At 44.6% G+C, this 26366-nt stretch overlaps 1 protein-coding gene across 1 annotated transcript in view; it reads left to right on the forward strand.

Annotated features, from left to right (window-relative positions):
* Positions 1-25084, forward strand: part of Adamts18 (ADAM metallopeptidase with thrombospondin type 1 motif 18) — a 94656-nt gene extending 69572 nt beyond the window's left edge. The window contains exons 17-23 of the mRNA XM_090357004.1: positions 14129-14270; positions 15602-15728; positions 18129-18336; positions 20533-20715; positions 22417-22620; positions 23830-23977; positions 24969-25084. Of these exons, the coding sequence (XP_090213130.1) occupies positions 14129-14270; positions 15602-15728; positions 18129-18336; positions 20533-20715; positions 22417-22620; positions 23830-23977; positions 24969-25084 (1128 nt within the window). The remainder of the gene's footprint in view (positions 1-14128; positions 14271-15601; positions 15729-18128; positions 18337-20532; positions 20716-22416; positions 22621-23829; positions 23978-24968) is intronic.
* Positions 25085-26366: the final 1282 nt, after the last annotated feature.

Below are 26366 nucleotides of genomic sequence, written 5' to 3' on the forward strand. Positions count from 1 at the left end.
CTCCCACTAAGCCCCATGTCCAACATCTCCTGATAGCCTCACAGGCCAAGACCAAGCCTTCATAATCCTTACCTCACTGTCTGGCCAGAAAAGTAGGCAATCAGGTATAAAGACAAGTTAAAAGACTTGCCTATCACATAGAGTCAGAAGCAAGCCAATCTTCTCCCTTTATCCAGCCCAGTCACAATGATCTTCTACCCTGGTCAAGGAAACCTGTGAGTGACACAACCACTGTTAGCATCCTTACTGAGGCGGTACTCAGAGCACCTGTGGGCAGGGATTGCGTGCCTCAGTTTGACATTCCAGATGACGAAGAAATTGAGCCTTAAAGAGGTGTCACATGAACTCCAGTCTTTTCTACCCTTGGTATTGCCGAACACTGAAGATGCTGGAAACACAGCCTCTGAGATGAGAGAGCAAGGTGTTTCTAGGCATGAAGCTGTTGGAGCTGTTTGGTAGAGGGGTGGATAGAAATTAGCACAGGATTGGGGTGGCGGGGATCAAAAGCTGTGAGAACAGCGGGACAGGCTGATTCTTTGAACAAATTCCATGCTACTCGAATGTCAGGGAGGACAGTGTGCAGCTCATGAAGGGTCAGTGGTGGAAACGATGGAAGCTAATTTATCTCACCCTGTGTAAGGGTGTTTAGATTCCATATGTACTGAGTTATTTAGGATGAATTTACATGGCATCTCAAAGTTTCCCTAGTAGATTCTGAGATTGGCCAGAAGGTTGGAAAATAGAGAAGTGAACAATGCCCAATAAAGTCAATAATTGGTGGGTTTCTCTGCACCTTATGTCCTGGGCTCTTATTGTCCACAGTGATCTGGATTTATACTTGCGGATAAAATTGGGAAGAAAAATAACCAAACAAAACACCTCCCTGCTATTATGAAACTTAGAGTGTTGAAAGTACAGTGTAGTGTTGCAGAAATCTGTCAAGAGCATCAACTTTGTGGGTTGTGGTAAGTCCTGTGGAAGGAAATCCATGTAAGAGAAGGACGACATTGTCTTTGGATTAAGTGGGGGGAAGGGTGAGGGCTGGAGCTGTTGCCTAAGGTGTAAGTGAAGTATGTGGAAACAACAGGGAATTCAAATAAAACCCATGTTCATTGGGAATCTTAAAACAAGTATTTGGATCTGGAGTATAGAGAGAAAGGAAAGCATTGGGTACTGGCTGGTTGCAGTAAGAAGAGTCTATACTATGGTACGGAGCCACGTGTAAAAGCCATGTGCAAAAGTCATTCTGGGTGCTGTGCAGGCAGGTGATTAGAGGAACACAGAGTGAATTAGGAAGAAAAAGAAACGGGCTGGGTGCTGTTGGCTCACACCTGTAATCCTACTTTACCCAGGCTGAGATCTGAGGATCATGGTTCATATCCAGCCCAGACAGGAAAATCCAGGACAATCTTATCTCCAGTGACCCAGCAGAAAACTAGAAGTGGTGCTGTGGCTCAAGTGGAAGAGTGCTAGCCTTGAGCAAAAGAGCCCAGGGAAGCCAATGTGCTTGTGGGGTGTCATGGGTGGGGATAGGCTCTGAGCTCCCGTGGAAACAGTGAGGCGGCCCCTCCCACTTCTCTCCTGAGATGAATATCTCAGAAGTATTCCCATGCTCTCTGTAGAAGAAGGCAAGCAGCCATGGCAGATGTGAAGCAGAGTGGCCAGCTGCTTCTCAGAAACCAGAAAGGGCCCCTGGATGTCTGCACGGACTGGACGTGTGGTCAGCAGACATTGTTCTGACATACAAGGATGTGGTTCTTGCCTTGTGCTTTGCTGAGCGCAGTGCTGTATCTCCTTCAGCTGCATAATTTAGCCCTGACATGAATGAATGAATGAATGAATGAATGAATGAATGAATGAATTTCACAGTCAACTTACCCCAAGCATATGCTAGTTTAATTAATTACTGATTTCTTAATTTCAGCAGCAGGATTTGAGAAGCGTAAGCTTCACCTTGATTGAGAGTGAAGTCTCTAAAACAGGCCAGGGACATCCATCTGTCTCTTTGTAACTTCAGATGGTTCCTTGAAGAACAGACAGCAACAGTTAATCAGTGCTACACGTTAGCCTGTGATCTAGGTTCGGACATTTATACTTGGCTTTAAAATAGTTTTTTAAACTATAGATGAGGAAAGCAGAACTTGAGCAATATCTACAGTAATACCCAACTATGGTTTCATCCTGGTGGAGGGGTGTGACCTCCAGTCACATTTGCTTGGCTGCAGGTTAACAGTCTTATTTTTCTGTAAGGATCATCCTTGACCCTTCTATGTATGCTTCCCACTGTAATTGAGATGGGATGACAGGCGTGGGCCACCATACTTGGCTTTTTTTTGGGGGGGGGGGTATTGAGATGGGGTCTCGAGGACATTTTTGTGACAGCAGCCTTCCTACTCTATGCCTCCCGGGTAGGTAGGATTGCAGGCAGGCATGGCTGCAATGGCAATGGACAGGCCTTCTGATGAAGTTAAGAGTTTGTTCAAAAGTTGCCTGAGATCCCAGCTACTGTAGGGAGGCAGAAATGGAAGGATCATGGTTCAAGGCTAGCTAGGGTAAAGTTACCAGAGAATCATCTCTGAAAAACAAACTAAATGCAAATGTACTGGCTGGGTTCCTGGCTCTGAATTCAAGCCCCAGTACCACAAAGAAAGTTGCAACTATGTCCAAAGGTTAAAAAATAGCAAAATCCAGTAACCTACTATTATGCCCATTTTATTTTTTTTAAAAGAATGTGGGTTTAGTATTTAAATTATTGTTTTCAGGAGAACGACATCAGATTTCTGGTCAGTTCTAATCACATGCTTATATCTTTCCAAAATTGATAGAACACAGATACTTTAAAAAAAACCTTTAAAATTACAATAAGTAATAAATCACATTTTTCCAAAATTAGTGTATATTTTAATCTCCAAAGAATCCATAGCTTAAGTCCTTATAGGAAGTTAAATAAAGTTCATATGCCTCTCCATACAACAAGTCTGACCTGAAGGAAAATGAATACTTTGGGAGCCAGAAATATGTTCACTCCAATATGAAAATGTTGAATGTGTTTTATAATCCTGTGGGATGCTAGAGCAGAGTGTGGGAACCTATCGAAATGTAGCATGTAACTCTTTCCACTGGAAGTATCGTCTCTCAACAAAAGCATTTTCTCTTTTGGCTGCTTAAAATCACTGCATGTTACTAAATTCTTATTAGCGTGTAAAATTCCAGAGTAAAACTAATGGTGTCAACACACCTCAGGGCCATTCTGTGATGCATTACTTTTTTCTCCTCACAATATCTCAGTGAATTCTCATCTTCATATATGTACTTTGGTACACAGTAGGCTGTGATCAAAGAAATGTTTTCTTCTCTTCGTTTGCTGTCAATGTCTGATGAAAACCAACCAAACATGCCCTAGGTTTCTGTTTGATATAAGACTTGTGCTAGATACTGAGGAATCACCAGTAATCTCTTTATGGAAGATAGAAATCTGAACACCAGCAATTCATGCTCTCAGATATTTCAAGATTGCAAAGAATAAGTTTGGGTGCCTGGATCCTATTCTTGTGTCATCGTGGGTTATGCAGAGAGCTGGCTGGTAATGCTGGCTGATCGTTACCATATGACTTGGAACAAATCACCTGAATTGCCTTCACCTTGACTGCTTTATTGGGAAAAGAATTTCTTCAGGCCGAACTAGTGACTTTCACTGTGTCCTAGCGCCCTGTCCCCAAACACTGTCGGAGTACCAGAAACCATATGTGGTCAGATGGTGACCTACCCATCCCTGCAGCTTCTACAGCTGGCACTGTGACAAGAAAATTGTACACTAAACGCTAAAAACAAACAAATAAATGCATAGAATTATAGAGTGAATGGCATCCAGTGATAAAATTCACAAGTCCAGTCTACATTCCATAAAGAAAGGCTCCCGTGGGATTTCATTTCCTTAGAGACATTGGCAGGATCCACATGCTTCCTAGAGGATTTCCTGGGGGCAGGAGGTGAATAATATATACCTGGGATGGTTGCCCACTGGTTTACCAAAGACTCTCCTGCAATGTGAGAAGGGACCTGTTTCCCAGAGATAGTGGGCTTACCAGATCTTTCCATTGATTTCTGGAATTTCGTAGCACAAGCCAGAGTAATGCAACCTAGGGGAGTAATTGACTGTTGTCAGTTAACCCAGAGAAATAAGGGCCTGGCTTGACACCAAACTAAAGTATCTCCTGCTTCTGGTTATTTTTATATGTCAGAACTTTTATACGACATCTTCATGGGGAGATCAGAGTTGAAAGTAAATGGGAAACAGACTCCCCCCTGTATCCGGATGACACGAGCAGGCAGTGTTCTCTCTGGATCGTTGTGCTCTGGATGTGTCTGTGTTTTGCAGCAGGTGGGTGGGCCACTGGAACGGTGCTGGTGGATGATTTCCTCCATGGCCCAGAACGGTTCCTAAGGGAAATCAAGCAATTGTGTGATCATCTTAGGCCTTAAGTGTTCAGACCTTATTTAAGTCCGTCAATCACATTTCTGTTTTGAAAATGACACACATACAAATGACTCATGTTTCTGCATTACCCCCAAAGGAGAAAAGTAGTCATATATGCACTTACTTGTTCTAGCCCCAAAGGAAACAAATGCTATGTTGGCAGACATAGGCTTTCTGAGATCATAACAGATACGGTGTTTACAAAAGTAGATAATTTCCATTTATTTCAAGGTATTCTCAACAGTGTCCATCTGGCAGAAAGACTGAAACATCTCTGATTGAACTCGTGAACTTACATCTGACAGATTTGTAAAGTGAGCTTCTATTTCAATAGTGTAGGGTAGGAGGTTGGGGTTGGGGAACGAAAAGAATAACTGAAGTCTGTGTTAATCTGCACCCCCAAAATAGCTCCAAGTAGTATTGGAAAGGGATAGTGGTAGAAGAATTAAATGGTAAAAATGTGAAAATTGAGGATTCGAATTGGAATGGTTTCCTCTGAAGCAGGCGCATGTGCTGGCCTTTGGGAATATTGTTTTTTCTTTGGTTAGCATTTAGTTGTAGGTAATCTGGGATGGTACTGTAGTTCATATTCGGGCCTTGCACGTGGTAGGCAGGCAGCATTCAACGTCTTAAGCTACGTCTTCAGCCCTTTTTGCCTATGGTGATTTCCTATCACAGTCTTGTGAGAATGTTTGGATAGGCTTGAATCACTGTCAACTATCTGTGCTTCCTGTGCACTGGAATAAAAGAGGAGGTGTACCCCTTTAGTTGAGATAAGTTATTAGTTGAAATGGGGGGTCTCTCATTTTTGCCTGTGCTAGCACTGAACCATGAACCTTTTGAACTTTGTGCTTATAGATGTGAACCACCAGCATTTGGCTAGATGTAGGCAATTCTTTTTTCATGACCGAGGCTTGTACCGTCTAGGTAGGCACTCTACTACCTGAGCCACACCTCCAATCCTAGACACAGGTGATGTGGGGTCACTGGCTCCTTTGTTGAAGCAACATGGAAAAAAATCTTGTTCCACAAACCAATTTAGCAGGCCCTGGGAATAAGAAATCGCAACACAAATCCTTCACTTTGTGAGTAGTTAGCTTCTCCCTCTTTCTTCCCTCCTTCCCATCCTTCCTTTTTTCCTTCTCTCTCCCATCAGTTGAACCGAGCCCTGGCACGTAGTTGGCATCCATCTCTCACCTGGGGTGTCCATGAAGAGAAAATATAGTTTTCAGTAGATGCACTTGCTTGTGCACTTTTCTCTCTTCTGCGCTCAGTTTTCTTTGTCTGTCTTTCTGTCCTATTCACACATGTACACACATCCACACATCCCACAACAAAGAATGAGTCATAGTCTCCATCGAACCGTGTAGTGTTTGGAAGAGAAGCGGAGTGATTTGTGGTGCTTGCTCCATTACAAGGTGACTTCACCACTGTCTGATACACAAAGCCGTTCAGGATGGCCTGATGACACAGATGACTCTTCTGTAACTGAAATATGATCACCTGTAGTATTACAACACTGCTTTGTTCTATTTCATAGAGTCTTAAAAACATGAAAAACTCTCCTTTATGTTAGGGATATATATCTATACATTTTTTTCTTGTCTTTGAGAGCCCATCCCTAAGGTACAGTACACCCAGGCTAATCTTGCAGTTGAAAACTCACAGTCACTTTAGTCACGACAGTAAGTGAGAAATAGATTAACCTCAGGCTAGTTCCAAGACAGGAAGACACATCTAAAGAAAATTACTATAATAAACAACTTCCTTTAGTCTTTTGGCAAGAGGAGATGATGGGGTGGGGAGACAGGCCAGGTGGACCAGGCCTGATGATCAATGAGATGACAGTGAGTGCGTGCCATGAGCAAGTATTAATTACCTCCTCCTCTGGCTGCTTCCCTGCTCCCCCACCATCGCTGAGTCTGCCCTCCCCTGGGTAAAAGGTCTGGAATGGGAGAAGCTATTTTGCAAGATAAAATCAGAGCACTTGGGGAGGGGACCAGGCGAAGACACGAAGCCTAAGAGGCCAGGAAGAGATGGGAAATTAATTCGGAACAGATGATCTCAAACTCAGCCTGAAGAGGATAGTTCCCAGGCTCTTCGCCACAGCACATCATCTTTCTGGAAGTCGCCGTTTGCTGTTTGAAGTGGAGGTCTCTGGTGAATTCAGAGCGAATACTTCCGGGAGAGCTTTGGGGAGCACTCTTTATTTCTCCTCCCCTCAACTCGGAAGAATGTCGCGGAGTTGAGCGAGAGGCGCGGGGGACACCCTCTCAGCCCCCGCCTCTGAAGCTGCCTTTGAACTTCTGCCTCTCCCTGGGTCTCTGCACATCACCTCCGTGTGAGTATCACTTGCACATCTGACTCCTGCACATGTGTCAGCCACGAGAGGAGCTGAAGCTGCTCATCAAGCCAGGAAGCAAAGAGGAGGGGAGAGAAAACTGCCAAGTGGCACACCACGAATCTATGCCATGAAACTGCTCCTCTCAGACTTACGGCATGTGACAGTGCCATTGGAGATGTGGCAAGTGAAGACCCACTGGAGAAGGCTACTACATCCTTCTTGCTCAAAACAGTAATTGAAAGGGCTGGGAGTTTGGACTGATGGTAGAGTGCTTGCCTAGTATACACGAAGACCCAAGTTCAATTCCTCAGTACCACATATATAGAAAAAGCTGGAAGATGGTGTTGCCACTTGAGTGGTAGAGCACTAGCCTTGAGGAAAGCCCAAGGACAGTGCTCAGGCCCTGAGTTCAAGCTCCAGGACTGGCAAAAACAAACAGTAATTAAAGAAAGCATAGGAATGTGTTGGAATGTATAGGACCAGGATGATTTCGGAATCATAGAAGATTAAATTAGATGCTAGTACCTAGGGTCAAGACACAAAAAGTTTTCCATTCTGACCCTGTGTTACAAAATAAATATTTGAATGTGCTACTGATGCCAGTGTAGAGTATTGTCAGTAGTTAAGCATGAAAGACAATGTGCTGAGAGAGACTGATCAGGTCAGGATTGAGAGTCACTCCAGCTCAGAGAGCAGAGTTCCAGGCCACCTCTCACCATCTGGGTCACCTTGGTCCGGGGTGACTCTTCTGCATTTGTGCATATTAATTGCACCTTCACATAAGAGTGCTACCAAGTTTAAATGAGGTCATGCATTTAAATGCACTGACATCCCACCCCCCCACCCCATAATGCAGCATAACAAGCACATGCGCCTGTGCCTGCCCATCTGTGGGAGGGGGTTGGGGATACTTCTATGTCCAGGCTGGCCTCTAGCTAGAATCCCCAGTCTCAGCCTCCTGAGTGCTAGGATGACAGATGGGAGACACTGTGCCTGGCCCACAGTGCTCTTAGTTTATAAGTAATCTAGTACATTATAGAGAATAAGCAGCACATTCAGCAAAACCCAATCTTCAAACTCATAACAGATTTCCATGGGAGAATTAGGACGACTTCTTTAATTTTCATTTTCCAAAAATGACTAATAATAATAATAATAATAAACAACCAAGGCCAGCAGGAAGAATTTAAAGGGTTAACTGTAACAAAACTAGAAAATGACTTGCCTCAGATTTATTCCACAAGTCCTCTGTTTTAACTTCGGGTGTCCTGGACAGACATAGCCTCTCCCCTGTTCCCAAGTGCACTGGGTAGATTCCAGCTTGCCACTGTGGTTTCCTGACTTAAGAAGTTGTAAATTTTATACCATGACCTCCTCTCCCCCAAAGTCCTTCCCTGTTCCCCCACCCACTGCGCTCGCAGCTTCTGCGTGTGTTGTGTGCACTCAGGTGCATTAGAAAGAGTTCTGAGGACCTGGAAGCATTTTAGAGGCTTACTTGCGAGCTGTAAGTGAAAACGACGCAGTGCCAGTTGGCTGGAAAGTTCCCTGGACTCAATCCAGTTAAGTAGACGGAATCTTTGGCAGGCTTTCCAGATTTTTGCATTGAACAGCTTGGCTCGACAGCCTGACTTGCTGCATGGGGCATCTCAGAAGTGGCATCAAGGTGATGGCCTGCTGCTCCCACGAGGTAGGGAGGGGTGTTAGAGTTTCCCAACAGGGCCTAGAAAGGCAGTGGAGGGCTCTTGACAAGGTCACTGAAAAGGCTTCCAGGTGGATGTGAGCTTGAGCTCTGATGCCTCACGCCCTAATCCTAGCTACTCAGGAGGCTGAGATTTTAGCATCTTACTTTGAAGCCAGTCCAGGCCTGAAAGGCAGTGAGACTCTTCTTTCCAACAAGCCAGAGGAAAGTTGGAAATGGAGCTGTGGGCTCCAGTGGTCCAGTGATAACCTTGAGTGGAAAAAGCTGAGGGACAGTGCCCAGGTCCTGAGTTTAAGCTTTAGTATTGGCGTGTGCACACACACGCACGAGCTCACTGTCCCCCCTACACACACAAATAGATGCCAATAACAGGTAGGATCGTTTTGAAATCATGGATTGTCAAAGATATATTCCTCCTTGTTGAGAGAGGAAGCCAGACTCTCAACTGCGTGGTTGTTTGTACATCTCTCCAAGGTCCATCTGCTGTCTTCAAGGAAGAGGATGATAATCGTCCTATCTTCCTCCCTGTACCTCCACATACACAAGGCTGTCAAATTGGGGTGATCATCTCCACCCATACTGAGTCAGGACAAAGTCTTTCTTACACTCAAGTGTCACTTAGACTTCAAAAAGGTTGGAGTTGTGACTTAAAACTGAGGAAACTCCTGGGTTGTGGATCTGGTTTCAGCGGCCCCAGCCTTCCTGTGGACCGTGTATTCAGAAGAGACTGTGTGTGTTTCAGTGCTGTGCTCAGTTCTTAATACTGTTTTCCCCTTTCAACAAGTAACCTTGACTTTTCGTTTTTGTGTTGGAACCACCAATCATAGGGCCATTTCCTGGAGAGAGAATTTGATTTCCTTGCCAGAATTGGGTCTTGCTTGTTTGCTTCCTTTTTTTCCCCCTTCAAAACAAGGGAGTCACAGAGAATTCCTTTGCTGAGTCTATTATCCATTGTCAGAGGATGCTCAGCACTCTTTTATCACCCAGATGTAGATAAGGGGATATTATAATCGGTAGTAATTCCAATTAGCATTCGCTCACCTTTCAGCTATTTAGCCTTGGTTCTTATTTAAGTTCCGATCATTTTCTTGAGTCAGCCTACTGCTGTGTGGTATAGCTCTCCAACACTCAGCCTCCAGGATTCTCCCTACAGTTTTGCCTGTGGATTTATAACAGTGTAGACATTCGAGTTAAGCCTTGAGTCACTCGGTTTTGTAAAACTGGGGTGCCTTTATTCACTTCTGTCTTGTCTGGAACTCCTGGCATGTTCAAGACATAAATAACAGTATGCTCTCTAGGTCCCTGGCTTATAAAACTATAATAGAACACACACATGCAGCTGCTCTGGCTTTTATGACTTAATAAATGTAACATTTTACATTTCTGTGAGCACTTGCAGTAAAGAGGGTCATTTCACTTCTTGCTGGATCCGTAAGTTGCTAATTGCCTTAGGGCTAACTATTGCTATTTTCTTTTGTGTTTACCTGGCTATGAATTCAGGACCTTGCACTTGCTAGGTCCTCTACCCTTGCTAGGTCCTTTTTGCCCTGGTTATTTTTTCAGAAAAGGTCTCGTGATGATGCCTGGGGTTGGCTTACTTAGAGTGTGAACACCCACGTAATCGGGATGATAACGTGAACCATGTTCAGCTTTTTGTTGTTTCTTTGGATGGGATCTTATGACATTTTTTTCCCCTGGTTGGGGTGTGTGTGTGTACACCTGGGGCTGGCCTCAAACATGAATCCTTGAAATCTCTGCCCACTCCCCCAAGTAGCTAGGATAGGTGAGTGCCACCACCACCACCAGTTCAATTCCCTCATCGCTTCTAAATATTCCACGCAGTGCTGGTCAGACACCTGCTTTTCTGAGGATCTTTTCACTTGTGTTTTGGTGATGGGGGAAGATGACGCTGGGGAGGAATGTCTGATTGGTCGCAGACCATGAGTGGAAGAGGAGAGAGGGAAACAGAGACGCTTTTCAAGGATTTGTTGCTGCTTTCGTTAGTGTTGTTGTGGAGAAATGGCACATGCATTGTAGGCCCACGTGGAATTGAGATCATTTGGAGAGCTCCAATAATGTACGATTCCTGTACTTAGAGAAATGTCCGGAGGCGCAGGGGAGGAGAGACAGCTGGGCAATGAGATAGTCAAGCACCCGAGGAAAGGGCAGAATTGGGTACAGGATAAGGGAGATGGTCTCAGAGGCCAGGGCAAGATATCCAGGGATGGCTAGGGAAGGGAAAGGAAGGGAAGGAGAAGGGGAGAGGATAAAGTGAAAGAGGAGGGCTAAGGAAAGGAATCTATGGATACAGGCTCAAAGGCAGGTTTGACTCTGGAATATTATGTTTCTTCTTGTTTGATAGCATGGCTCCTCTTCTATTTTTTAATGGTTGGTTTGAATGGAATACTGGGGAGAACTGACATCTTGATTTATTTTTAAATTAGTAGTAATGACACTTCTCTCTTCCCCCTACCATTTCTCTTAAACCTATCTTGGTCTTCATAGCAGTATTTTTCCATGCCATGCAGTGAAACCACAAGCCATGTATAATGCAGGCTCTGGAGTCAATGTGAGAAATAAAAATAGAATATCGGGTGAGTGCCCACCCCAAAATATGCTAAACCATCCTCAAGTCACCCACAAGCATGAGCCCGTGGAACTCAAAGGCCATCAACTAACTTCCTTTGGTATTTTCTCTACATTTGCCTTAACAGCCTGTTCCCCTGTGGCAGATGAAGCCAGGCTAGGGTTTGTGAGGTGAAAATGGAATGGAGCCAGGAAGCAGAGAGAAGTGAGGAAGTGTCTCCTATCGTCTCCCTCTAAATCTGGGAGGTGAGGCATGCAATCCCCTCGTAGCTTAACCTTATCTCCACTTGAGGGCCATGGTCCTCTAGCTCTTATCCACTTCACCATTTTCCTTGCAACCCACATCAGCATTGTACCCTGCTTGATTTTCTCCTAGAAGCCATCTGCACGTCTACACTTGCATTTCCATTGCACAGAGGAGACAGCGACCAAAAGTGTTGCATGTCAGATGCTGCTCCAGTGAAGGGGAAGTCGGGGTGCCCTCCGTTCCATGCAGAACTGCCCTCACCATTCTGGTCTGATTGTGAATAAAGCTCACAAGTCTCTATATTTACTTCATACCTTGGGAAGGCATTAAAAGAAAGATTTCAGAAATGCCACTTGAGGAAAGCATCATATTTGTCCCTCCCCAAAATGTAGAAGTTTTGTGAAATGAAATAATACGTAATTCCCAGAATAGCTGGATGGCTTTACCTCAGAAGTAGGAAAAAGCAAAGACGAGCGCGATCCTCCAACTTAAAAGACACTGAGGACTTCGAGTTTAGGAAAGGTTTTGCTTGGCAACTGATGCAAAATTGGCCTTTGCTCCTCTGTAATGGCTTTGCCTGCTAGGTTGGATTGTGATTGTTTGAAATGATGTGGGGAGAAGAGAGGTCTATCTCTCTGCATTTGTGTTGTTTTTAGGAATTGGCCAAGTATGTGTTGCTGCTAAGTGATGTCTGCACCACAGAATTCTCAGCGTTAGATGAAGCTTGGTGTGATGGGCCATGCAGTGAATGGGAAGAGCTCAGTCTGAGGCTAGTCCTGGAAAAAACATAGACTCTGCCTCAGTTAACATGCTGCATCCAGTGTCTTTCGCCTCTAATCCCCAGGCAAGAGGCCTCAATAGCAGCATGGTGGTTCAAGCTCGCTCTGAGCAATAATATCCTTGCCAGAAACCATTTAAATTTTTTTTTGTGCTCATACTGAGGCTAGAACTCAGAGCCTGGGCTCTCTGTCCCTGAGTTTTTATGCTCGAGGCTAGTGCTATACCATTTGAGCCACAACTCCTCTTCTCTCTTTTTTGGTGGTTCATTGGACATCAGACTCACACACTTTCTTGTCCAGGCTGGTTTTGGAGCCCAATCCCTGGATCCTAGTCTCCTGATAGCTAGGATTCAGGCATGAGCCACTGGCACCTAGTATCTTAAAACCTTACAAAAAATTTAAAGATTTTTAAAAAAAAATCTCAACTTGGGAAGTGTCTTGGTGGTAGACACTGCCTGTCTAGCACGAGCCATGAGTTCGAACCCTACTAAAAATTGTTTCAAGGACTTAGAATACTCCTGGAGAGACATTTAAACTCCTAACAAAGTGGAAACCATTTGGTGACACCCTAAAGAGCAGTCTGGCCTGGAGAGGATCCATGGACAGCGGCCACCCACCCCAGCTGTCCCTGAGGCGGGATCGCACAGACAGAGATACAGCCAGGACTGGGCTATTTGTAACCAGCAGTCGCCTTTCACTGGAGCACGAATGCCAAGCTCTGGTGGTGAAGTGTTTTCCACAAGACTCAAGGGGCAGGGAAAGACAAGTTATTTATATTCATGCTTTGAACTTGAAAGTATATAAAATGAGGAGTTATAAAAAGAGGGAACTTAGAAGAGAATGTTTGCCCACATATAAAACAAGGTGACTGAGGTTTAGAGGTGTCAGAAGTTTCATCTAAGCATGATCTCGTGAGTGTGTGTGTGTGTGCGCGTGCGTGTGTGTGCGCGCGCCTCTACTGGGGCTTGAGCTGATGGCTTCAAGATCTCACTTTTAGCTTTTTGGCTCAAGGCTGGTGCTCTACTACTTAAGCCATAGCTCCACTTCAGCCTCAGAAACTTTCCTGTCCAGACTAGACCATGATCCTCAGATCTCAGCCTTCTGAACAGCTGGAGTAAGATGTGACCTCTTGTGATCGTGTCTTGTTTTATTTCAGTGCCTAGTCAGCTGCTTCATAAAATTGTTGGAGGAATATTTTGAGATAAGGACACAAATGGGCAGCAGAGTGTCTGACACTTGAAAGTGTCCAATAAAATAATTACCTTACCTCAATCATTAAACCTTATGAAATAGGCGTTTTCTAGAACTCTTGTGTTTTTGAGGATCAACTACAATTTTTTTCTCACCTGATCAGATTAGGCCCTTGGTAATACGCATATTCCTTTTAAACAAATTTTTTCTGGAAATTCTGTTGGAAATCCACTTTGATTCTTGAGTTGATGAGAAGTAACTCTCAGTAGGTGTCCTTTGTGGTTTTTTGATTTGGGGGGTGGTGGTGGTGAGAGGTTCTACCTGTGTGCTACATTTAGAAAGTTATGGTTCAGTACACACCTCAAAATAGATATATGTAGATTTAATTACAGTCAGTTTCATTGTGTGTGTGTGTGCGTGCGTGCGTGTGTGCGTGTGTGTGTGTGTGTGTGTGTGTAATGTGAGGCTTTCAAATATAAGGTTGAGACCCAGCAATGTAACTGCCTTCATTTGAGCTTCAACTTTTGCTTTATTAATTGTTGTACTCAGCATTGAAGATCCTGTGTTTATGGCAAGTATCAAATGGACTTTGGGTCTTTAGCATTTTTCTAAATCACAGTTTTGATCCTACAGAAGTACGTTTTCAAGGGTCATGGCAACACTTTTATTCATCCATAAAACAAACTTAGGAGCCATAAGTGGACCAACTTGAAGGTCAGAATGACACTTGAATATCTTTCAAATGTTTAGCAAGATCTCTGTTACTCCGGGGTCTGACCTCTCATTGTTATCTCTCACTGTCCAGATACTGATGCAAGGCAAAAATCCAGGGATAGCCTGGAAGTATGCCCTTCCCAAGGTCCTGAATGGAACTCAGCCGGCGACAAAGAGATCTCATCACGCCTGGAGCACTGTGCTGTCTGAGTGCTCTGTCTCCTGCGGCGGAGGTGGGTACTGTCCTGGCTCTTCTTCCAAGCCTGTCTCTTCTTTTACCCAGGTCTCTTTTAATACTTTAGTTTAAATAAGATAAGATCAGATTAAATAGGCCACCTACAGTTGGCCCTTCACAGGACCTTGTTATCAGGCAAAGCAAACAAGGTACTACTTGAGAATTTTCCTATGCAAAAAGAAAGCAATCCTACAATGCTCAAGCCAACCACAACCAAGGCTCCAAAGTTCACAGTTGAAACCGGGGGGAGAAATATAAAATACATTTATCTATAAGAATAGAAGTTCTAGGGCTGGGAGTTTGGCCTAGTGGTAGAGTGCTTGCGTAGCATGCATGAAGGCCCAGGTTCCATTCTTCGGTACCACATACATAGCAAAAAGCCAGAAGTGGTGCTGAGGCTCAAGTGGTAGAGCTCTAGCCTTGAGAAAGTCCAAGGACAGTGCTCAGGCCCTGAGCTCAAGCCCAGGACTGGCCAAAAAAAAAAAAGAATAGAAGTTCTATGAGTTTACTCTCATCAGATGTCTTTATACAAAGCACATATACATAAATAGGATTGATGGAGCGGGGCATGGTGGCTCACACCTGGAATCCTAGCTACTCAGGAGGCTGAGATCTGAGGATCAAGGTTCAAAGTCAGCCCAGGCACAAAAGAACCTGAAACTTTTATCTCCGATTAACCTCTAGAAAATGGGAAATGAGGCTTGGCTCCAAGGTAGGGCGGTAGCCTTGAGCTGAAGAGCTCAGGGACAATGTCCAGGCTGAGATCAAGCTCCATGATGAGTAGGTGGATGGATGGGTGAATGGATGGATGGATGAATGGATGGGTAGATGGATGGATGGATGGATGGATTGGAGACTGGCCCCTTGTTTCCTATTACATAGAGCACCTGTTGGTAGTGGATTTTTCTTCTTGGCCTATCCCACTAAGCAAAATGAGGTCTCTTAGAATCAAGACCAGAGACAAGTCAAGGAAGATGAAGAAATTCTTATGTCTCTAAGGCCCATCTGTAGTGCCCAAATTAATTGGCATAACTATGGTTGCTTTGGGTTTGTTTTTTAGTTTTTGAAAGTCATAGCCCTATGTTGCTAGAATCCACTTGAACACTAAGAATCTATACATTCACATTATTAAAACATAAACTCTATTGTCTTGAGGATAAGTAGTACTCAAATTAGTTGCAGCTGGATCAGAAGGAAGTATTTTTACAAAATATATAGATTCCATATGTCAAGAGGAGTATCAGAACACTAGTAAATCCAAAGCAGAAACGGCAAACTAGAATGAATTATCTACTCATGTTCTCTTTGTCACTCCTGCCATCTTTCTAGGTTATATAAGCGTGAAGATCATTTGCCTCCGTGATCAAAGTGTTCAAGTCAATTCCTCTTTCTGCAATGGACGGACCAAACCATCAGCTGAGCCTAAAATATGCAATGCTTTCTCCTGTCCCGCCTAGTAAGTCATCTGGACATATCTTTCTCTTCATGCTTGTGCCCAAATGTTCTGGTGATGGTGGTGAAAAATAATGAGCAGTCACTGTCAAGTCTTCTTTTCTTTCAGCCTTTCAACAGAGACTCCTCTTCTTGGAATTGAACCAAAGAGCTATTTAAATAACTCATTCTCATATTAGTTTAAGTGGCATGTGGTTATATGCTTAACTTTGATGTCAGTTGTCCAAGAATTTAAAAATCATAATGCTATGCAGACCATGAAACCCCAAATGCAAATTACACAGTAGCAAGACACAAAAGAAAAGGAGGTAAAAGCCGAGTGGAGACACTCCAGTGTTGATGGCCCTGTGGGGACCTCAGTGGGTTTGTTCTTGGATCGATTTTAGCCACTCCATTGTTTAAACACTAATTTTAAGCATCTTCCCAGCCAACTTGATCCACTTAAGTGATTTATCTTCTGCCAAATATATTTATATAACTAGACATCACTGCATCCATGAGTGTTCCAGATCATCTTAGTAAGCAGTATTTTGTTTATTACAATGTGACTTTATTATATAGTCTTCATTTAAAGAAGAGATGAGATGATCCTACAAAAGTCAAAAAACTCCCTGTGTGTGTGTGTGTGTCCTGGTGTTTGAATTCAGAGCCTGGTTGTTGTACCTGAGCATTTTTGCTCAAGGTTGGAATCTCTATCACTTGAGCCACAGCTCCATTTCTGGCTTTTTGATGATTGACTAGAGATAAGGCTCATGGCCTTTCCCGCTCAGGCTGGCTTTGAACTGCGATCCTCAGCTCATAGTCTCCTGAGTAGCTAGGATTACAGGTATGAGCCACCACTACCCAAAAAAATGGATTATTTTTATAGACAAGTATTGAGGCTAGTAATTTCATGGTATATCTTCTTCTTACTATGAGACAAACAATTATTTAACTGTGCTGAATTATTCTGTGTTTTTTTGTTAAGTAGTTATGGATCATGGATGTTTTTAGATTAAAAACACACACAATTCTAGAACTCATCTGCTCAATTCTCTGAACTAAAGGTCTTTAAATGTTACATGTCAGGCATGTAGGGAAAAATAGAAGAAAAAAGTAAAAGACTAGGAAAGGTGACAGACTTGAAAAGGTGTGACAAAACACATTTACCAATTTGGCTTTATTATCCCAAATTATAAGATTATCTCCAATTAATAATACCCCTACACACACACACCACACACACACACACACACACCACCCTGGAAGTAAACTCTCAAGTGGTAGAATGCTAGCTTGATCAGAAAGGCTAAGGGACATTGCCAAGGCCTTAAGTTCGAGCCCCAGTACCAGAAAAAAAGTATAATTGAAGATCAATTTTAGAGATTGCTGCTAGGATTCAAATGTCTTTTCTCTTTATGCTATTAACAATCAGTTAATCAAAAGTAATTATTTAAGCCGGGGGCCTGTGCTTCATGCCTGTTATCCTAGCCACTCAAGAGGCTGAGATCTGAGGATCACAGTTGGAAGACAATCTGAGCAAAAAAAGACTGTGAGACTCTTTATCTCCAATAAAGTGCTCAGAAAAAGCCAGAAGTAGGGCTGTGGCTCAATTAGAGCAACTAGGCCTGAGCACAAAGAGGCTCAGGGACAGAGCCCAGGCTCAGAGTTCAACCTTAGAATCCAGGGAGACAACAAGTAATTGAAAGGCTCTTCATGGTTTCTGTTGATGAACACTCAAATATCTACCACGACTCAGATGTGAATAAGAAAGAATCTAATGTGGAAATCTTCAGATAGACAAGCTGATCAGGTCTCTTAATCCATGAGCGTGTTGTCAGATTCTCCAGGACGCCAGTTGAGAACTGTCAGTCTACTTCTAGGAATGCCTTCTGTGAGACTTGCTGTAGATGAACTTTCCACTTTCCTATGAACACCCTTTCTCCACACCCATTCCTCTCCCATTTGCCTCATGATTGTACTGTTTCCTATGTGTTAATTCCAATTGTGGCACTAATCCAGAAAGCAGTCTCCATCGATTTGCGTATAATATCTCTCCACTGTTTGGCAGGCATCTTCAGGGGAAGAACGCAGCCCTGTTCACCATTCCAGTGTTGGGCTTAGGTACATGCTGGTCCCGTGGTGAAGTTCCCAGTGCCACTGTCTAAAGGAATTTCTCAGACGTTACCATGTGTTTCCTCCCCGCAGAGAAGCGAGGCATGAGGCATGCGTTAGTCCTAGAACTGTGTTGTGGCTGACTAACGCTTCTGTGTCAGCCTATAGCACAACAATGAATATGCATGGTTACAAAATAGATCCAGTGCTTCTTCCATCAGGGGGTTAAGAGCTCATAGCAACAGCTTTAGAAGAGCCCACCAGGAAGTCTTGCCTTCATCTGAAAGCCCTTCTGTTTTCCCCCTAAAAGCTGGAGGCCAGGAGAATGGAGCGCGTGCAGCAAGTCCTGTGAGGGAGGCCAGCAGACCAGGAAGATCCAGTGTGTGCTGAAGAGGCCTTTCCAGAAGGAGGAGGAGGCGGTGCTACACTCCCTCTGCCCAGTGAGCACACCCACTCAGGTTCAAGTCTGCAACAGCCACGCCTGCCCTCCACAATGGAGTCTGGGGCCCTGGTCTCAGGTAACGTGCACCCAGGTGGCACCCGTTGTTTACAGCTTCCAGAGAATGAGAATCTCGCTTGAGTCGTTGAGGTGGTGGTTCTCGTGCACCTTAAATACTGCAGGCCTTTTCCTGCCTCCCAGGTGAGAATCTTTCTTAGTGCTCCAGACATGAAGATGGTGTGTGGAGAGACTATAGCAGAGCAAGGGATTGGTACATAGACCTGGCTACTGAATTCTCCAAAATACAAATGCAAAGAATGAAACAGAAAAGGGATATTTTACTGTCGTCTCAGCAGCCACAGCCGGGTTAGAAAAGAAACCAAAGGAAGAACTAGATGGCAAGTTAGCAGTTCTGACAAACTCCTAGTAGTGTATTGCCCTGGAGTTGGGAGAGGCATAGAACCACCTGCCACTCACAACTCCAGTGCCCTGCAGCCAGAGGTTCCCGGCGGGAGGGGCATTCCCATCCAGGAGACATTTCTTCTTGTCACAGCGTGAAAGGGGATGGCATAATCAGTAATTAGGGTATGTGGGCAAATGTCTACGAAGGCAAGAATGCCCGGCGGGCCTCACAGCTGTAACCCTGTCGACTCAGAAGGCTCAGAACTGTCGTTTGAGGCCAGGCCAGGCAGATAAATCTGAGTTCCAAGTAAATCTCTCCTGTGAAAAGTCTGTTCAGTTTATGGTTTCTACCCCAAAGTTCACCTGGAACATTTTGAGTTGTTTCTTCTTTTGTCTTAAAAAACATAAAAATCTACTTTCTCCAAACCAAATAATTTTTGTTTTGGCCAGTCCTGGGGCTTGAACTCTGAGCCTGAGCTCTGCCCTTGGGCTTTCTCAAGGCTCTGGCTCTACCACTTGAGTCACAGCACCACTTTTGGCTTTTTCTATGCATGTGGTACAGAAGAATTGAACCCAGGTCTTTGTGCATGCTACGCAAGCACTCCTCCACTAGGCCAAACTCCTGGCCCCAAGTAAGTTTTTTTTTTTTCAAAGAACTTGTGACTCCTAGGAAAGAAGTCGTCCAGGATTTGTTCTTGCAACCTGCTCTTCCATGCAAGAGACCTTGCAGTAACCAATAGATTCCTTCTGGAAACAATGTTAAAGTGTCGCCATTGGGCAAGTGAATTGTGGTCCAGAATGGGAGTTCTATTAGACAGTTATAGCTTAGCAGGATGCTGTGTTTGATGATTCCGTCCTTGGCCCAAACATCTGGCTCACTTGTCTGTTCCCCTCTGATTCTCAGCTGTGGTGTGATAATCACACACACTGAGAGGCTCTCTGCTTCTCAGCTGTCCGTTTTGCAAAGGGGATGTGAAAGAGCCAGGCTGCTCTCATCCAAAAAATGGACACCTCACGAGAGGCGCTGGGAGTTCCCTGATGTGGCAACCGTGACATTGCCCCATCCCTGAAGAGGAAGAGATTCCTCAGCAGGTGTGCAGAGCGGTGTCCTATCTGAATGTGTGTTGTCAGGGCACTCCATCTTACCTGGTCCTTTTGAGAGGAAGCCGGTCTCTAAAGGCCAAGATGGCGGCCTACCTGAGAAGAATGTTTCCCAGGCCAGTCTTTTAAGTGATCTTGTCAAGTTGTTTATTATTGTTATTATTATTAAAGGGTGTCTCTGAAGGCAAGGAGAATGGATTGTAATCTGTTCTTTGATAGTCAAGAAGGCAGAAGAGAGTAAAGTTCTCATCAGGGGGTATTAGTACTAGGCAAATTTACTCAGAAACACCTCGCCTCCCTTCCCATCAGTCAGAATGCTGCTTAGGGGACAAAACAGATCCCCATTTCCGGATCCCCCCAGGTTTCTCTCACACATCCCACATTCTGTACTTGCACACATGTGACAGCTGTTCCATGTGAGAGGCACAGCAATTATAGCAGAGGTGTTTATATGGCTACACCAGTGGACAGGCTGTGGCTCCGTCTCCCTGTCTTTATGATGGGTGCTTTCCTGAGAAAACCTCGTCCCCTTGATGAACGCAGCTGGAGGGTCAGGGCGACACAGACTTAGGGTGATGCAGTCTGAGGCTCCTGGAGAGCTCCCTAGGTCCACAGCTCATTGGCACATTTTGCTGAGGTGCTTAACAATAATTTTGCCAACAATTCATGCGTAATGGTCTCAGCAGTGGCCTGGATGCTGTCCATCTGACTTTGCCACTGGTGTGGTCTTTTTTTGTTTTGTTTCGTGTTTTCCTTTCTCCTCCCTCTTAAGTGTTCCAAGACGTGTGGACGAGGCGTGAGGAGGCGTGAGCTCCTGTGCAGAGGCTCCTCTGCGGAATCACTTCCTGAGAGTCGGTGCACCGGCGGCCCCAGGCCCGAGGAGCAGGAGAGCTGTGTGCTGGGACGCTGCCCCAAAAACAGCCGGCTCCAGTGGGTCGCCTCTTCGTGGAGTGAGGTACAACTTTGTAGGGCAATGAAGGAATTAGATGCTGGAAAGAGGAAAACAAATGCTAAGAAACAATCGTGGAGATGATGAGGCATCCTGGAGGAGGGGCTCCATTTCATCACAGTCCTTGTATTCTGCCATATTGATGCACACAGGCCAGGGGATGGGTGGGGCATGGTCATTCTCCACCCCCCCCATACTCACTCTCTCATCCATTTTCTTTAAAAGGCATTATACTTAGGGCAAGGAGTTTGTCCTAGTGGTAGAGTGCTTGCCTCTCAAGCATGGAAGAACCCAGGTTCCATTCCTCAGTATCATATACACAGAAAAGCCAAAAGCAGAGGTGGTGCTGTAGCTCAAGTGGTAGAGTGTTAGCTAGCCCTGAGAACACCCAAGTATAGTGCTCATGACCTGAGTTCAAGCCCCAGGACTGGCATCAAAAGAAGTCATTATACAAACTACACAGTCCTGAAATTTGTATTTCCTATAGGCATGGTTTTAGGGAAGCCTTGCTCCCATCTTCTCATGGAAGCAGCCAATGACACCTGTGCTACAGAGTCATCTTTGTGAAGCTCTGTGCCATCCTTGATCGTATTTAATATTTACACTCACATCTTATTGTTCACTCGTCAAGCCCCCAAACATTCGCCGATAATACTTTAAAATATTCCGAGAGACATTGTTTTCTCACCAGCCTCCTCCCTTCCTGAACACTGGCGTTTAACCTTCCGCAGAGCCCCGCTGTTTCCCTTCTGCTTATTCTTCCTGTTAGAGTTCATGCTGGAATCCCTACTGAACTCTAGCTGCTTTCTTATTCACAGTTGCAAATGCATTTGTTTATTATATATTAATTGATATATATTATTTACATATTTACACTATAGGTTTATACACGATATACTATATCATGTATATTATATACACGATATCTAATATATACATCTATATTAATACATATTGTTATTGTAAAGGTGATGTAACAGAGGGTTTATAGTTACATAAGTCAGGTCACGAGTAATTTCTAACCCTCTCCCAGTTTTTCCCTCCTATCCCTGCCCACACATTGTAGAATTCCTTTTCCACAGTGTCTAGTGTGTATCACTGCTGTATGGGGTCACCCTTTGTCTCACCCTTTCTGTGCCCCCCACTTACCCTTTCAAAGACAGATAAACTTACAAACAAGACAAAAGGTAAAGGAAACAAAAACAGCAGCAAAGGGGGAAGAAAATTCCTGTTTCCACTTGTTGTTCATTTTGATAAGTATTATTTTACAGGATCAAATGCACATCACTATTGAGTCTTTGTGATCCTCTCCTAAGAACATCTTGCTTTGGTCTCATTATGTGAATGTCTTAGGGGCCTATGGATTTGTAGGCACAGTCTAATTACCACAGACAAGGGAAGCCATTCTTCAAGTCTGGCTTGCTTCCCTTAATATAATTTTTTCCATGTCTTTCCATTTCCTTATGACTGGTGCACTATCATTCTTTCTGATGGGAGGGTACACACACACACACACACACACACACACACACACACACACACACTGGTGTTATGGAGCTGTACTTGGTGACTTTGGAAGGCAGCTCTAGCGTTTGGGTTTCCTCTCCCATGGCACGAGGGTCCTTGCTGCTGTATTTCTGTGTGTGCGGTTGACACCTTGACGCACACCTGTTGAGCTACTCCTGACATCTGTTCTCTTGCTCCCAGTGTTCTGCAACCTGTGGTTTGGGCGTGAGGAAGAGAGACCTGAAGTGCAGCGAGAAGACCTTGCAGGGGAAACTGATTGTGTTCCCAGAGAGAAGGTGTCGTCATATTAAGAAACCAAACGTGGACATGGAAGAAACCTGCAACCCACGGGCCTGTCCAGTGTACAGCGTGGCCGCGACCTGGTACTCATCACCATGGCAACAAGTACGCACCTGTAGATTTAGGTTAATGTTGAAGAGAGGTGGGGGAAAAAATGGAGGCAGCCTGCCACCCCTTGCTCTCTGCTCCTCAGTGATTCTCCAAATGTAAGGAACAAGAATAACACGTACTCTTCTATTCTTCAGCCAGCCATCGGCAGTTCTAGGCAGGCTGTGGAATTTGTTAGCCTTAAGTTTTCTCTTCACTGGCATTCCCGCCCCTGTTTTGTGCAGGAGACAGGTGAGTCTCCCTGACTGGTAGACTCATCGGCTGTCTTTCTGCACACACATGGGTGAGAAGATGCCGTCGGTCAGGATGGCCAGGTGACGCCAGGGCTGAGGGCATTCCCGACACAGGAGCTGGGAAGCTGTCAGGGGAGCTGAGGACTTAGTACCTTGCAAACTCCAAAATCAGTCTCTTCCAGCCCAAGTGCCAGCACCCCTCAAGTAGTATTCGTCCAACAAAATGAAGACTTCATCTGTCTGGAATAAACTAATATAATGTAATCAGCAACTAATTTACTGGCTTTCTAAAGCAAAATGGCAATGATCCATTTATAGAGCTCTTTACCCTGATATGACATATCCTGGTATCATACGGGCTATCTGATACTAAAATAGCAGAGATACCTGTGCTCCATTCCCTAGTATTTCTATATGTTTAGAACTTCTCGTCTCCTCCCCTTGCTTTTCCTCCTCCTCCTCCTCCTTTTCCTTTTCTTTTTTCTTTTGTGCTGATCCTGGGGCTTGAATTCTTTTGCTCAAGACTAGTGCTCTACCACTTGAGCCACACATCCACTTCCAGCTTTTTGTTTTCTTTTTCTTTTTTGGTAATTTAGTAGTGATAGGAGTCTCATGGACTTTAGTGCCCAGGCTGGCTTTGAATCACAATCCTCAGATCTCAGCCTCCTCAGTAGCTAGGATTGCACACCAGTGGCCTAAGCCGTGAGAGTCCAGCTTGAATGAGTCATCTAACTGGCATACCCATTTTCTGAGGCCAGCTAGCCTGAGATATGATAATATGATGGAAATCAGCCCTGGCCATGGACGAAGCCTGCAACTCACGGGCCTTTCCCCCTGAGCTTCCTCATCACCTGCAGTGGGCTGGACCCCGAGTGCCGCTGTTTGCTCAGGACGATCGTTTAGGCAGCAGGCTTCCTGATAATGTCGTGGACGTGGCCATTCCTGGGGTTCTGACTGTCTTTTCCTCCCGCAGTGCACAGTAACCTGTGGGGGCGGAATCCAGACAAGATCCATCCACTGTGTGCAACAGGGCCGGCCTTCCTCCAGTTGTCTGCTCCACCAGAAGCCTGCAGGGCTCCGTGCCTGTAACACAAACTTCTGTCCAACTCCTGAGAAGAGAGGTAGAGGACCCCAGATGCTAGCCGTCATCTCAGATCGGGGGCTGGGGTAGGGAGAGTGTGTGTGAGGTTCTAGCACATGCAGATAGACTCTATGGTGGTAGAGCCTCTGATTCATGGTCTCTTCACCTGTATAAGGCACAGTGGGGGGGCCATCATGACCAAAATCAGTTTATGATGGGGGACATTTAATTCTACAAGACTCTTTAAGTCATTCGTTCTGACTTTGGGAATGGGAATTACCATTTCTCAATTTCTTAAAATTCTTTCCCTTTTAAAGTTAAATAAGTGAGCCAGGCAAGTGTTTGCTAGACAGTGGTGAAGAATGCAAGGCCCATGACGACCACTGACTGATCTTATTTCTTGTTCTCGCAGCATCTGATATGTCCACTCTCTACCTTAAGACTACAGTAAAATTTCCAGGCCCTCCTCAGTCATCCATTTATACTTACATAAACATCCAATTTTCACATGCATTCTATGGGTCTTCTAGAACCTTCTGAGGGTCTTCTAAGAAGCAGGTGTCTTGCTTCCTGTGGCTAATCACCTTACATGAAAACTAACGAAACTACTAAGGATAGGTAATAACTCACCTATTGGCAAGCAAGTATTTAAACACACAGTGTTGAAACTAGGCCTCAAGTCTAGACGTCTAGATTCCCAATAGATCAAAGAGACTAGGAGCTCCTGGGCCTGCAGACTCAGCTTCCAGCCATCAGAAGCCATGGTTTAACAGGCTTTGCAGAGGATTCTTTATGCACTGCTGAGAGTCATTCTCAATCTCCTGGACACTCAAGTCAGTAGCAACTCCCAGATTATGGATTGATTAGACATTGATCTCATTAGATAGGATTCCTTTCCTGTCAGCTGTTTTAGTCTCCTGCCCCTTCTGTATTGTTAATCACATAAGGTGAGTAGGTGTTTGGTCTGCAGGTCACCATCTTAAGCAGTTTGAGAGCACTGGAGCTACATGATGTGATTCTTGTCATTTCAGATGACCCGTCCTGCGTGGATTTCTTCAGCTGGTGTCCCCTGGTTCCTCAACACGGTGTTTGCAACCACAAGTTTTATGGTAAACAGTGCTGCAGGTCATGCACGAGGAAGAGCTGACCAAGATGGCCTCTTCCCCTGTCTAGGACCAGGGACGCCTGCCTTCCTGTCAGTCTCCAGGGAGATTAGCCATCTTCCCGACTGGAAGCAAAGCACTGTAAACCAGATGCTGCAGAGCTGGGAGAAGAGAGGGAGAGGGAGAGAGGGAGAGGGAGAGAGTCCTTATTTGATCCCAAGAAGCACATGATATTCTGTGAAGCACTTGGAAATAGGAAGCGATGACAAATCTGACTTTATAAAACAAGAAACAAAGAAATAATGGATGGATTTGCACTGCTCTGTGAAAGAAGCGATATGTCGCACGTTAGCTAAGAAGTCCAAGTTTGCATTTTGACCCAAGTCAGGGACAGGTCTCCCTGAACTATTTCATGGCAAAGACCTGTTCCAAAGGTCCTGTAAAACTCCAGGGCAAAGACGGACATGGATCCATCACGTGTGGATGGGATTCCTCGCTGAACCATTACTTAGAGTTCACAGTTGGACCAAAACAAACAAACGAACTATGAACACCCAAACCAGGAGTTATGTCAGAAGCCAAATGGTGCTCATGAGAAGGCTTGCTGCTGGACTGGCAAGTTTCCCATTGTTTATTTAGTGTGTGTGTGTGTGTGTGTGTGTGTGTGTGTGTGTGTGTGTGTGTGTCTTAGTATTTTGTTTAAAGTATAACCCACGTACAGAAAGTCTCCAAGACCAAAATTTAACAACTTGAAAAATGTTCCAAGGAAAGAGTCAGAAAACAGGATGCCACAAACCATTTGAGATCTCTACAGAACTGAAATCCATGCTCAAAAAGCAAATATTCATACAAGACAAATACTGATGTCCTCCATATGACAGCAGCCTTCTCCCCTACACATACAAAAAAACCCTTTTATGTTTAGTGCAGAAGAACAGAGTGGGTGAGGGTTGCCGCCTGGTCTTTGGGAATTGGCATGATGCTCATCTCTGCTAAAAAACAAACAAAAAAATCTAGGAGGTACTAAATGGCAAAATAGTTGTGTTCCAAGGAAGGAAAGCCATCATTTCTAGTGGTCCCTGGGTAGTATCAGAGTGCTTAGAAAATTAAAGGCTACTTGTGGCTTTTCCTTCCCAACTGACAAGTTTAAATTTGATCTAGGATTTAGTGAACAAGGAAAATAGAAGAAAATAATGTTGAGAGAAAAACCCACTGTCTATGTGCAACACGAATATGAATAAATCACAATATGCCAAGACCTTCCAATGAATTAAGAGTGTTTTCCAGTGTTTTTGGTCACCACCCACAGCCAGCTGTTGATAGACA

The sequence above is a fragment of the Megascapheus bottae genome, chromosome 24 (assembly GCF_031878675.1).
Source record: "Megascapheus bottae isolate mThoBot1 chromosome 24, mThoBot2.hap1, whole genome shotgun sequence".
Taxonomy (NCBI): Eukaryota; Metazoa; Chordata; class Mammalia; order Rodentia; family Geomyidae; genus Megascapheus; species Megascapheus bottae.